At 44.9% G+C, this 14,175-nt stretch overlaps 1 protein-coding gene across 2 annotated transcripts in view; it reads left to right on the top strand.

Annotated features, from left to right (window-relative positions):
• The window catches only part of MMP2 (matrix metallopeptidase 2), a 71,862-nt gene extending 60,809 nt beyond the window's left edge, over positions 1–11,053 (top strand). The window contains exons 11-13 of one of the 2 annotated variants that reach the window (XM_075008644.1): positions 495–654; positions 6,864–6,988; positions 10,024–11,053. In XM_075008644.1, coding sequence (XP_074864745.1) covers positions 495–654; positions 6,864–6,988; positions 10,024–10,127 — 389 coding nt within the window. In that variant the 3' untranslated portion in view covers positions 10,128–11,053. The remainder of the gene's footprint in view (positions 1–494; positions 655–6,863; positions 6,989–10,023) is intronic. The other variant, XM_075008645.1, reaches the window with a different exon arrangement.
• The last annotated feature ends 3,122 nt before the right edge of the window (positions 11,054–14,175 follow it).

The following is a 14,175-nucleotide window of genomic DNA, read 5'->3' as shown; positions in this document are numbered from 1 at the left end:
TGTATGCACTACTATGTTGCAAACTTCTCTAGTAAGACTGTAACCATATTAAATGTAAGTAAATGTGATGTTTATGAGAAATTGATTCAGCCAAAAAAAGTGGGTGTGCCGTGGAATTGTTTGTCTCATTGAAGTGTGCCATGTTACTGAAAAAGTTGGAAACCACTGATGTAAGTCGATCAATAAACAAAAATGTCTGAAATATTCAAACCCTGGATACATGGAGAGAGTGGATGTTAGCAAGATCTGGGCTCTCTTTGGCCTTCATACTATCCTGCTTTAAGTTTAACTTCATCATCTAGCCAGATTATCACTAATTTTTTGTATTACAGTAAACTTCACTGAGCTCAATGCCCTGTTGTGTATACTCATAGACAGAGGAACTCCCTCTTCCAGATAGCTTATGATCTAAATAGACAAGTCAGATGACAAGCAGGAGGGGAAGAGATGTGTCAGAGTTAACTACCATGTAACTAAATGCTTTTCCTATGTAGGAAATGAGTACTGGGTTTATTCAGCCAGTACTTTGGAGAGAGGATATCCAAAGAAACTCACCAGTCTGGGGTTACCTCCCGAGGTACAGCACATCAATGCAGCTTTTAACTGGAGCAAAAACAAGAAGACATACATTTTTGCCGGAGACAAGTTTTGGAGGTGAGACATATTACAGTTAAGGTGATGAGCCTTTAACTAAACTCCCAGTCATTTGTTTTCATTTGGGCTCAGTTGTTTGCTGCAAAATGTTTTGTTACACAGGAGCCTGCCATGATCATATTCCTTTGCGGCCTGGAAACAAGGTGGTCAGGTGAGAAGACGTGAAATAAATATCTGAGATTTTCAGAAGCACAAATAGCAGCTAGGTGAAAGCACTGAGAGCTAACCATTTCCTATGTGTTTGAATTCTTTACCCTCAGCCACTATATCTGAAGGGCCCGAGATATAAAATTGGGGAAACAAGGGACAGTATAATGCTAGCAAACTTTGTTTGGGATAACTGTTATTCTTGTAGCAATAGAAGTAATAAAGGGCTAACTTAGTATGGTTACCATATCTGAACTTTCAAAAAAGAGGACACCTCTGAGAGGGAGTGTATCTGTATCAGTATCTACCAACTCATGTTGTATTAATGTGCTAGATAAGAATAGATGTTAATTGAGAAATGCCTGCGGCGCATCCAGGCAGAGCGAGGCTTTCAGCCTCCATGGCAGGAGAATCACAGGCATGAGCTCACTGACATGGGCTCCACATCCTGCCAGGTATAATACATGAATACAATGTGAGATGGTAGATACTGCTACAGATACACTCCTTCTCAGGGATGTCCCCTTTTTTAGATGGTAACCTGATTATTTGGTGCTGATGAGAACTTAGCACACCCTGCTGAAGTATATCTGTTAATCTTTTGTCATGCATTAATTTGAAATGTATTTTGACAGCCTCTGCTATCCTTTCCATATTGTCTGTGCACATTGATGTCTATACACTTTTTTTAGGATGGCCATAGATGCTTACAAATACTTGTGTCAATATTGTATTACCCAAAGAGTTACATTGGAAATGTCTGTCGAGGAGTTAAAATTATATTATGTATCATAAGTAATCAAACATAGACATCAAATGTCAGGTTATTATTGTTGTTTATCACATATTACGATAGTACCTGGAAGTTCTAACAAAGATGGGATCCATTTGTGCTACATACAGTAGTTACAGGTAGTAAAAGGTGGTTTTTGAATCAAAGAGCTTACATTTTAAATAGGTAAGACAGACAAAGGCTGGGAGAAACTAAGAGTTATCCCCATTTTACAGAAAGAGAATTGAAACACAGAATGACTAGATGACCTTGCTAGAGTCACATAGGAAGTCTGTGGCAGAGCTAGAGACTGAAGCCAACTATCCTGAAAACTATTCTTCCCAAGTAATCAAATACTCAAAGAATTGCACAATAGGAAGCTTTGTCTACGTTGTTCTAGAAGGAAAGGACAGGTCCTTCACACCCCACCTTGTCTAGAAACCCTAACAGAATCCTCTGCCAAGAGGAAGTGGCTTTAACAGCAGGTTTGTGATTGTAATTGAAAGGCTAGTATCAAATACCTTTCAGATGAAGAAAAATGTACTTGTTTTATTTAGTGGAGTTGCACGAGTATAATTGTCAGTGAGTTTTGACACAAAAACGGTTCTTAAAATTAGTCACCTTTTTGCTGAACTGCAATGATTTAGCTATTGAATAAACATCAAGGGTGTAGTAGAGCTGGGAGAAGAACTCAGATATCCTGACATCCTTGCTTCTGCTTTAATCACCTGACAGACCTTCCTCTCATTAGAAATTAGGATAGGGTTTGGTTTTAAGAATACACACTTTAAATTCCATATAGAAATAAGAGCCATCAATTAATTGACAATATAGAAACAAGTAAAACTTGGGAAGAGCCTACTATAGATATAATATGTTCCCAAAGTTTCAAATATGCTTTTAGTGGTATGTAAGCTATATCACATATCAAAGGTACATCTAGGGTGCATGCATCATTTTTATATAAGCAATAAGTTCATATTGGCTATGTCTACACTAGCACACTATGTCAAAGTAGCCTATTTCGACGTAAGAACATCGAAATAGGCTACTTCGCCGCGTATCTTGTACACATCCTCCAGGGCTGGTGTCATCGATGTTCAGCGTTGAAGTTGTGATGGGAATGTCGAAAGGAGCCACCCTGAAAGGAAATGTGGAGCATCCACACACACAAGCGCTCCCCGTTGAAATAATGGGCCAGCAAAGCCCCAAGCCACTCCCTTAAAGGGCCCCTCCCAGACACACTCGCCCTGCACAGCACGAGATCCACAGTGCCGACAACCAGTTGCAGACCCCGTGCACACAGCATGGACCCCCAGCTGCTGCAGCAGCAGCAGCCAGAAGCCCTGGGCTAAGGGCTGCTGCACCCGGCGACCATAGAGCCCCTTGGGGCTGGACAGAGCATCTCTCAACCCCTCAGCTGATGACCGCCTCAGCTGAGGACCCTGCTATTTCGATGTAGCAGGACACGGATCGTCTACACATACCCTACTTCAATGCTGAACGTGGAAGTAGGGTGCTATTCCCATCTTCGGATAGGAATAGCGATTTCGACCTCTCACCTCCTAACATCGATTTCAACATCAAAATAGCTCACAGCACGTGTAGATGCGATGCGTACTATTTTGACGCTGTGCCAGCTACTCCGAAGTAGTCGGCTAGTGTAGACGCACCCATTGTGAACAGAGTTGATGCAGTGTCTCTTGTTATGCCCTAGTGCCTATGTCTTCTGAGTACATAAAATATCCTTTCCTAAAGCTTGCACTTTGAAAGACTAGTATGCTTAAATTATCTTTGAGAACAGTGCTCTCTTCTTTTACCCATTATCTTAACATACAGGCGTTGATCTGAAAAAGCAAACAAATTACTTCCCACTCACTTTGAATATATTAACTATGCAGCTGGTCATGTTTAATGTTTTCAATATTTATAATATTGCCATGTAGCCTGTGCTATCTTAATTGTAGTTTAAAATGTAGTTTGAATAAGGATTTGTTTCACTATAGCCATATATATTAAGAAGCCATCATGGTATAGCTAACTTAGGCCCACAGAGGCCTACATTTTCTTTGCTTTCCTGTCAGCAGTAACACAAGCAGCCTGCCAGTGAAATATAGCAAAAGGAGCTTTTTGCAGAATATATTTCTTTCACTCTGTTTATAAGAAAAGTTAAGGTCAGACAGGTCAAATTAGTAAGGTTGAGACGTAAGTAAATCTTCACTATCCGCAACACTTTTCTGACACCAACTGGTGTTCAAGCTTCCCCCACCTACCCTGGCTGGAAAGGTGTGATGTTACCAATTGAATTCGAAAAAGGGTCACCTCAGAGTTGTAACCCCCACAGACCCAGGTTGCCAGTCCCAGGAATAGTACCTGCAAGCACAGGGTCTAAAGCCCTGCACTCTACCACATGAGCTAAAGGCCAGCTGGCTTTCAGCCAAGGCTGTGGAGCAGAGACTTCACTCACCCCAGATGAGGTCTTAGTGCCTCTGGTTACTACATGCTTCTCTGGGCTGAGGAAGCACATCCCAACTTCTGAGACCTTCCAGCAGTTCTTCCCAGCCAATGCACCAGTTGTAACACTGACAGACCCAAGTTACCAACCCCACAGATAGAACCTGCAAACATATAGTCTAAAGCCCTGTACTCTACCACAGGAGATGAAGACCAACTGCGTCTCAGCTGAGGCTGTAGAGTAGAGACTTCGCTCACCCCAGATGAGGTCTCGGTACCTCTGGGTACTACACAGTGTTTTTCCCTCAACTTTTTATCAGAAATTGGTCTTAAGAAACATACATGTTGAGGTCATTGGGAAACTTGGGGTATGGTTGATTATTAAAGATTCTATGAAATCAGAGCTTAGTTTAGCATCAGTATTTAAGTACTATAACAAAAAATGGGTCTGAGATCCCCTCGCTGCATGGGGAAGGGGTGCTAGATGGAATCTGTACCACAGGTGTATCTTCCACCTCCATTGGCTTTTTCTCCCTTTACTATCTCTGTTATCTTTGCTACCACTGTTCTTAGAACAGCCTTTTGTTTCTCCTCTTTAATTTGAATTCTACTCACTGCAATAACACCTTTCTCACCCACTGAAGTGAGCTGTCCTTGGCTTCTAGAGGGTTCAGAGGAATCAGTGAGTATTGCACCCTGCTTGCCTAGCATAAATTTAAACCATAAGTGCAGTTAGTTAAGTGACTTGTATTAGTTGTTATAATATTGTTAAGTAAAATCTCTGTTCATAACCAGATATTAACTGTACTAAACATCTTCAGTTTGTATCTAAGTGCTGCTTTAATACCATTGTGCTGCTAAAACAAACTGTAAGCACTGCTAAAAGTATTGTCTGTGTAATCAGTGGAAATCCTGAAAACTCACCTCTAGCTTGAGACATGCTCTGTCTCAGACTCTTTATTTCAACTCCGGAGAGGTGCGAACCTTAGTATTAAAACTTTGTCAGATTGGCGAGCCTTCCCAAATCCATATACTACATTTCCTCTCCCTTGCCCTCCCGAGGGAACAGGCATTTGTAACACTTCATATTATAGACTATGAGTTAGCAAAGCTACAGGTTTCCTCCTTAACATTCAGCGCTTTGATTGGCTGTACTTTTGGGTCTCCAAGAAATTTATCACTCTGATCTCAGACATTATTTCTCTCAAAGCCCCTTACACATTGTAGTCACTGTGGAATGTATAATTTATTGTTGAGCAACTAAACAGCTTAACTGATTAGATCAGTTTAAAGGAGATAGCGAACAATCAGACATTTGGGAAAAGGCACCTACATTTAACATGAACATTATAACCATTAAATATGTATCTGCTTTATTTTATACATGTATTCTGCCAGAAAGTGTCAAAATAACCACTTTTCAAAGGCCTTTCCATGTCATTATCACATGCTTAAAACAGAGGGATAAGCATGAACCCTGCTTCCTTCCTTTCAATGTCTTCATAGCAGGATTGTTAAGCCAGGGGGGTTTTTCAGGCCACTTAGGCAGGGAGATGGTGCATAAATTCCCAGCTCAACATTTAAACTTACACTGCAGGAGGGTTTAGCCACAAAAGAAAGTTTTACTTAAATTGTAATAGAAAAAGTAATTTTTAAATATCTCTGACTATATGGGCTTAATTTTGATCCAAGTTACATCAGGATAAATGAGGAGTAAATCAGTCAAAATCAAGAGTTTTACATGTGTAAAATTGGTAAGGGAGAAAAGACACAGACTATCCATAGAACAGGAATGGAAACAGTTCTGTACAGTATTTGTGTACAGGAAGTAAATAATCATAAATAATCAGTCCACTATCACTGTTTAAACTGAGGTTCACTGGTGCCTCTGAGGGGCAGTTTTGTAGCTGGGGCATAGGCACATCCCCTGCTATTGTCTTTTGGTGAGTCCTGCATAATCTTTCTCCTTCTGGGAATCAACCTCTGTCAGTAGGTCAATGTGAGATGGAAAGTCAGACCATAGCCTCCCTGCCCTCTTGAGGATATCCTGCATCCGCAGGGTCACACAGGACAGTCAGTTGTGCACAGCAGGGTGGGGAGGCTTCTGACATCTTTCCTGAGCCTGTGCACAAGCTGGTCTAGAGTGAAGTGTCCACATTGAACAAAACATCAGATCCTCAGCTGGTATGAAGAGGCAAAGTTCCATTCACTTCAAAAGGGTGTTAGATAGTAGACGAGAGTTCAGGGGAGCTAAGTTAATTTACACTAGCTGAGAATTTAGCCCCCGGTTAAAGCAATTAGGATGGTGTAAATGCTCAGATTTTGTAAGCTAAGGTATAGCTGGTAGTTACACATTTAAGGAAGCTCAGCTGTGGTAACCTTTTTATTATCACTGGTTGGTGTGAAAACAGTGAAATTTTGGGGTGAAATTTCACAGAAAACTATTTGTAATTTTATTCTGGGTAATTTTATGGCTCAAAAATGAAGTGTTGAATGGAATCTTCACAAACTGGTCAGTGCACATCAAAACATGCTATTTTGAAAAGCTGCTGGTTGCAGAGCAAAACTGATTGTTATTGGAACTACATTCTGAAATTTAAAATGTGAACTGTTTGGAAATTGATGGCATTGTTTACAAAAGGTTCTCTTTGACCATAGGGTGCATTTTCAATTCACAAATTATTGCATTTTCAATTGGAAAGGCTGCAAAAAAAAGTCACGGGGCTTTCACAAAATTGAACCAATTTCAAGAAACTGAAAACAACGTGAAAACAAAGTTACTGGTGACTACTGTAAGTTGGTGTCAAATGTGATTATGGTGTATTGTCTTCCATAGATACAATGAAGTAAAGAAGAAAATGGACCCTGGGTTCCCTAAATTAATTGCTGATGCCTGGAATGGTGTTCCAGATAACTTAGATGCTGTGCTGGATCTCAGTGGAAGTGGTGAGCTACAGTCTGGTACTGTATAAATATTTGTAGAACTTCCTTCCAAGTGTGTATTGCCTACTTCTGGAATTCTCGAAGACATTCGTTTCTGATGGCTAATGAACAGGCAGCCCACTCAGGCATTTTGGTTGGCAGGCTGACAGCTAAAATAAGTTTTTAAGTTAAATGCCTCATTGCTCTCAGTTCATTCTTAAAGAAAACTATTTAGGAATTATGACCTTTCCTGAGCATTTCTGATTTCTGGAAAAACAAATCAGTCCCTTCAAAGCAGTAACGCATCCATGCAGTACATGTATTAAAAGAATCTGTTACCACTGATACTGAAAGTATTTAAACTTCCCTGATCCTGTTCCCTTGGAAAGGAAATCTCTAAAGCTGAGTCTACACTAGAGAGTTTTGTTGAAAAAACTCGCAGAGCATCCACACTAAAAATGTGTTCTGTCAACAGAACTCAGCAGTTTTGTCAAGAGCCTTCTGCCTCTCCCCTGTGAGGCAGAACTCCTCTCTGGACAGAATCTGTCGACAAAAAAGACAAGTGAACCCTCTGGGAGGTTGTGGGGAGGGCTTCTGTTGACAGACAAGGCTTCCAGGTCACCAGGCAGCCCTATCTGCTGTGTTTCCAGTTGGCTATTCTGTTGAAAGAGTGGCTGGGCAGTCAGGCCACTCTCTGTCAACAGTGGATCAAGAGAGCGATCTGCTTTTGTGTATGGCTGCAATCTGTCGCCAGAAGTTTTTTCAAAAGATTTCTTCCAACAGTAAATTCTGGTGACAGATCACTGTAGCATAGACATAGCCATAGAAATAAGATTGAGTAGCAAAGTCATTCTTTTGATGTTTAGTAGCACTTTAAAGACTAGCAAAATGGTTTATTAGGTGAGCTTTCGTGGGACAGACCCACGGAAGCTCACCTAATAAACCATTTTGCTAGTCTTTAAAGTGCTACTTGACTGCTTTTTTTTTGATAATGTATAGACTAGCACAGCTTCCTCTTTGTTACTTTTGATGTTTAGTTATTGTTTTCACTTTTTAGAAATGGATGAGCCAAATTAGATAAAACATTCCATTCCATTCCAAAACTGTGTTCAAAACCCTGTGAGAGTACTGAGTGGAGCAGAGATGGGAGTGAAACATGGAACCCCGAGGGGCGTCAGAATCCAAATCTGAGCCCAGAGCAAATTCTGTTCTCATCCTGGACCAGAAGTGGAAGTAACAACATACCTAAGGAAAGGGTCTTCATCTAGCATATTTGACCAAAACCAGAATCACCAGAAAGAGATTTTTCATGAGAAATTCAGTGCAGTATTTCAGATTTATAGGCTTGGAGATTTTGTCTAAGAACCAGAATTTTTTAATTGAAGCCAAATTCTGAACTGTTGGGAACTTCTCCAAAACCATCCCCATTGTCAATATAATTTGCATACTAGGTCTTCGTTTTGTCTTTATGTTTCATATGCCGTGATTTGTGTATGGGTAGCTTGAAGAAAATAATTATATGAGAATGGCTGTACTGGGAGAGACCAAAGATCCATTTAGCCCAGCATCCTGTCCCCAACAGTGGCCAATGACGGGCACCCCAGAGGGAATGAACAGAATAGGCAATCACCAAGTGATCCATCCCCTGTTGCCCATTCCCAGATTCTGACAAATAGAGACTGAGGCACCATCACTACCCATGCTAGCTAATAGCCACTTATCGACCTATCCTCTGTGTATTTATCTAAACAAAAAGCAGTCAAGTAGCATTTATCTAGTTCTTTTTCGACTCCTGTTAAAGTCCTCTGCTGCCCAGCTCTACCCCACCCTGCCATTAGTGGGCCTGCACACAGACACACACACACACACACACACAAACGCATATATGGCAAATTCCTTAGGGCTTGGGCTGGAAGTTTTGGTCCATTTCTTCTGCTTTGTCCCATTCTGGTGGTGTGAAGCCTAAAAACTGGATTAGCTGCCTTGCTGTGGAATCTTCTTTTAGTCTAGGACAAAGTCCGTATAAGATCCTGCCACATGGTCTCTGACATAAGAAGATTTCCAAGACGACAGGACATGATCAGAGAATCCTTGTGCCCAGGAGATTTCCCCAGATGGCTTACTGGAATTATGGGTGGCCAGGTGCTCTCATCCTCTCAGGGTCTGAATCAGACCATAGTATGCTCCAGGATTTGAAGATATAGAGAAATAGCTCAGGGCCAACTTTACTTCTTTTTCTGAATGTATCTCAGCTACAATTAAGGTCCTAGTCCATGGTTTTCAGAAGTGGCCTGCCATTTTTGAATTGACAGCTACAAAGGCACAAGTGTTTGTGAGCTGTCATGGAGGTGCCTACCTGACAGCACCTTCCTACCAAAGAGCTAAATGTTTAAATGTCATTAATTGAGCTAGCAGATATTTCTATGAATAAAACTTGGGCTCACAACATGGGCTTCATTCAAAATCAGGCCTGCCTTGATGTCCACTCTAGAATTCATAATAATATGTACTGTGGCAGGGGCCCCTCCTTCCCTCACCAGTCTTTGGGGCCAGCAGCCCTCTCTTGCCCTCTCACAGCTAATCCCTCTGGGCTCCCACCCCCAGCTATCCCACACTCACAGCAGCTAATGCTGTTCCTGTTGGTATCTCAGTCTCTCTCTGCCTTTCCTCTAGCCCTCCGCCAGTCCCTTCTCTCTGCCCCCCCTAACTGGGACACCTTGTAAAAGGCCTGCCACAGGCCTCTGACTGAAGCCAGCTGGTCCTCATCTGGCTGGGCCACTTCCCTGCCAGATACTCCCAATTGCCCCTGCAGCAATCCACCTTTCCCTTCTCTCCCTTTTTGGGCTGCTTTTCCCCCTGAAGTAGCTGCCCTCTGGCCTGACCCTACCACAGTGCATAACTAATACAAATGTAATTTAAAAACCCCTACTAAAAAACAAAACACAATTTCTTATAAATGTCCTTAGATAAGAAGACTTCTATTCCTATAGGTTTAGCTAAAATAATAAAGAAACAGAAACTATTATGAAGAATTGTCTTTTCCATAATGTATATACTTTTTTTTTTCTTCACAGGGTACAGTTACTTTTTCAAAGACTGGTATTATCTAAAACTGGAAGACAGCAGCTTGAAGATTGTTAAAGTTGGCAATGTTAAATCCGATTGGTTGGGTTGCTGAACTGTATAAAATATAATAACCAAATGCTTACTCTTTTTGTTATATGCCTTTTCTGTCATTAGAGATAGATCTGAATGCTAATTAATGGACCAGTCTGGTACTGGTACCAAAACACTAAGTACCAGTACTCAACATTTTCTTTCATCAGATAATTTAAGAGTGTGCACCTCCTAAGTATAGAAAAGATGTTTACTTACATATCCCTGAAATATGGTACAACTCTCCAATTTTCACGGTAGGAGCAGTATATCCATCATGTTTCATTCCATGGATGCTTAAATCAAAATCCTGTGAAGTCAATGGAAACAAGACTTCTTTGGGTTTTGGATCTGGCCCCTGTCATTTACCTATCCAAATAGACTCAAATGAGATGTACCAGCAGCGCACTTTGATTTTTTTATACTATGCTGAATATAGATGGACTTGCCTCATTGCTTGTCATGTTGTTGCAGGTTTTGGTCATTGTTTCCATTTATTTACATAGTAATACAGAAAGACTGTCAAAGGCACAGGTTGCCTCAGGATTTGAATTGTATTGATGCATGATGGAATCATGGCAAAAACTGTATTAAAAGTATTGTTTTAAAGTACTTTTTATTTTAATACCTTAGTTAAAATTTAGCAATTTGCTTCATGCACTTTGTTACTATTATCACTTGTTCATATGGACAGAATGATTCAGATTTTGAGGTTGATGCAGTATACATAAAAACCAAATACTAATGTCTAACTTGTTTTACGTTATTTTGTTTGTTTGTTCCCTATAACACAGGAGGTTTGTTTGTTTATGTGTTTACTTGATTGTTTATACATTGGGCAAGGAAAAGCTTTTAGTCTTATACCTGATGGAATGTTTTTATTCATAAAAAAAGAAAATCCCACACATGAAATGCCAATAATACCAATAAAACCAAATAATACTGTTAGTGACTCTCATAAACACACTTTCTTGAATTGTTTGTTTTTCCAAAGCATTTTTGCAGCATGTTAAATTGAGCATCAGCCAATGGAAAGGAAATATTAGTCCACAACAGAAATGCATATTGGAAGTATTTAGGAATTCAGGTTCAAATTCTCTGCTGGAGACTTCAGTAGAGTGGCACCAATTTACACCAATCAGAATATTTCATAGAATCATAGTTTCAGAAGGGACCAAAAGGGTCATCTCGTTCAGGGTGTGTCTACACTTGCCCTCTATTTTGAAATTAATTTTGAAAGTGGGCCCAATTTTGAAAGAGGCTGCGGAGTGTCTACATGCCCAACATCATCTTTCGAAATTGTTTTCAACAAAAACGGGCCCGAATTTTGAAACCACTCTTCCCATCCGGGATTGGGAAGAGTGGCCCCTTTCGATATCAAATTTTGAAATAGTGCATGTGTAGACACTCTGGGCCCACAATTTCGAAATTGCGGGTCTGCCATGGCGGCGGCTCCAGGGAGCACGGGAGATGCACCAAAAAGCCCTGGCGGGGCTCTATGGTCCCTGGGCCATCCCCTTAAAGCTGCACTGCTCTGGAAACCCCGTGTAGGAAGCTGAGAGCATGCACAGGGATAGAGAAGCATGAGCTCTGCCTGTCACACTCCAGCAGCCAGAAGACAGAGGCGCCATCCAGCCCATCAGTGGGATGGTGAGCCCCCCACACTCCAGGGCACCCCAGGAGGCCCCCTCTTCCCCGCCCGAGGGGTCACCTGGGGAGAGCCAGGGACAGAAAAGGAGGGGCCCCTCCTGGACAGAGGCTGAGTTAAAAGACCTCCTTGGCCTCTGGGCGGAGGAGGAGGTGCTGCTCCACAGCACAGGGCAGCCCCACAACACAGCTGTCTTTGAGTGGCTGTCCCTGGGGCTGCGGAGGCAGGGACATCCCCAGCGCACGGCCACTCAGATGTGATCGAAGGTGATGGAGATGAGGCAGGCCTATAGCCGGGTCAAGGATGCCCGCAGCTGATCGGGGGCTGGGGCTGGGGCTGGCCTGAGGTGTCCGCACTACCAGGCACTGCAACAGCTCCTCAGCCTGAAGGACGTCCCAGAGCCATTGGTGGTGGCGGGCACATGCAGGCCTGACACCAACCAGGAGACGGACCCACAGAAGCAACCCTCCAGCCAGACCACACCTGTGGGGCCAGGGAGTGACTTGGAGGAGGGGGGCCACTTGTGATCACAGTCAGCTCTGGTATGTCCAGCCAGGCCCCCTCGAGGCAGGTGTCCCTGGAGCTGTTCTCCAGAGCCCCGGGTAGGTGACAGGTGGATCGTGTGGCCCGGGTGGGGGAGCCTATCCCACAGTCCCCTGCCCCGTCCCAGACCCAGGCACAGCACCATGCAGCACACACACCTGTGGACAGCACCTCGGCCCTCCCAACCAGAGAGGGATGCAGGGGCCAGGCCACAGCCAGCAATCGCCCCACAGACGAGGTCCTGGCAGGCACAAGGGAGCCCCAAAGGGGGGGGCGTTGGCAGGGGAGTCACCACCATGGGGGGTGGCATGGGTGGAGCCCCGGGCCTGCACAACAGTACTGATGGGTGGCCTCTCTCCCCTTGTGTCTCCACAGCATCATCCTCTGAAGGCCGGACCACACCCGCGCCACCGCCCAATATCTCCGGAGAGCCCTCCTCCTCATCACCCAGGCTGCCGCCTGGCCAGCCCCAGAGGGCCCGACAGCGCCGCCGCTATGATGCACAGGAGGCAGCGGAGGCCCACACTGCAGCCATTCGGGAGCACACCGCTGTACTCCGGAAGTGGCTGCAGATGGAGCAGGAGGACAGGGCCTGGCGGAGGGAGGTGTGGGCTGAGGCGGCCGCAGCCCTCCGAAGGCTGGCCCCCCAGCCGGCCCCCCCCACCCCCGCTGCCCCCGCCGCCCCCAAACCTGCTCCCACTGTCCCCAAGCACACCGCCCTCATCCCACCCACCCTCACCCTGTCCGCCCATCTCACCCTGGGCTGCTGGCTGATTGGCAGTGCAAGCCAGGAGGGGGATGTCCTCCCCAGCCCCCCCCCAGCCCCCCACCCCCCTGCCTCACCTAGCTCAACCCGTTCCTTAGCCCCGGCCTATGCTACCTCCCCGTCCTTCCAGCCCCCTCCTGGCCCCAACAGGGCCCCCGCACCTAGGGCTGCAGGGGCACCCATACCCCCCGGGGATCTCGCCCCCCCCATCTCCATGGGGGACTAGCCTGCCCGTGCCTGTGGCCCCAGCCATGGGGGCATGCCTCTGCCCCATTGTATATAGTTCTCCCTCCGTTCCCCCGATATTTAGCTCCCATAGGAAGACCCCACACCATTTTTCAACAGCCATTTATTTACATGTAAATAGTTGGTTCCCAGTTAATAAACCCTTTTCGTGCACCCCAGTGTCCTTTGTGTGGGGGGGGGGCGTGCTGCAGGTGGGTGTGGGCCATGTGCCAAGTGAAGGTCAATGTGGCTCCTGCTCGAAGGCCTCCCAGAGGGCTCCCTGGACCCTAAGCCCTTCTGAATGTGCCTGGTGGCACAGGGCCAAGGGCAGCTGCTCATAGCCGTGGCTGTGGTCCGCAGCCCACCCAGGCATGTAGCGCTCCTGCTTGCCCTCCACCAAATTGTGCAGAGCACAACAGGCCCCGACCACCCCAGGGATGCTGGGCAGGCTGACGTCCAGCCGTGTGTTCAGGCATCAGAAACGCACGGTGTTGCGGGCGTGGTTCAGGTTGTTGTTAAAAATGTCATGGCTGTGGTGGTATGCCCAGCGTAGGGACACATCAGCCACGGCTGCAATGGGCACGCCCCATCAGCCACTATACATGGTGGCATCATTGTGTACCCCATGGGGAGCTCCCAGGCAGGGATATAGGTGCCCTTCTCCATGCGCTGCCCCAGCCAGGAGTTGCGTAGTACCCAGGCATCATGGGCTCAACCGGACCAGCCCACGCAAATGTCACAAAACCGGCCCTGGGCATCAACGAGCACTTGGAGCACCACTGAGTGATACCCCTTGTGTGTTACATAAGCTGCGTCTACACGTGCACGCTACTTCGAAGTAGCGGCAGTAACTTCGAAATAGCGCCCGTCACGTCTACACGTGTTGGG

This window comes from Carettochelys insculpta, chromosome 14 (genome assembly GCF_033958435.1).
Source record: "Carettochelys insculpta isolate YL-2023 chromosome 14, ASM3395843v1, whole genome shotgun sequence".
In the NCBI taxonomy this organism is placed as follows: domain Eukaryota; kingdom Metazoa; phylum Chordata; order Testudines; family Carettochelyidae; genus Carettochelys; species Carettochelys insculpta.
The sequence above is the reverse complement of the archived record's forward strand: the minus strand, read 5'-3'. Positions and strand labels throughout refer to the sequence as shown.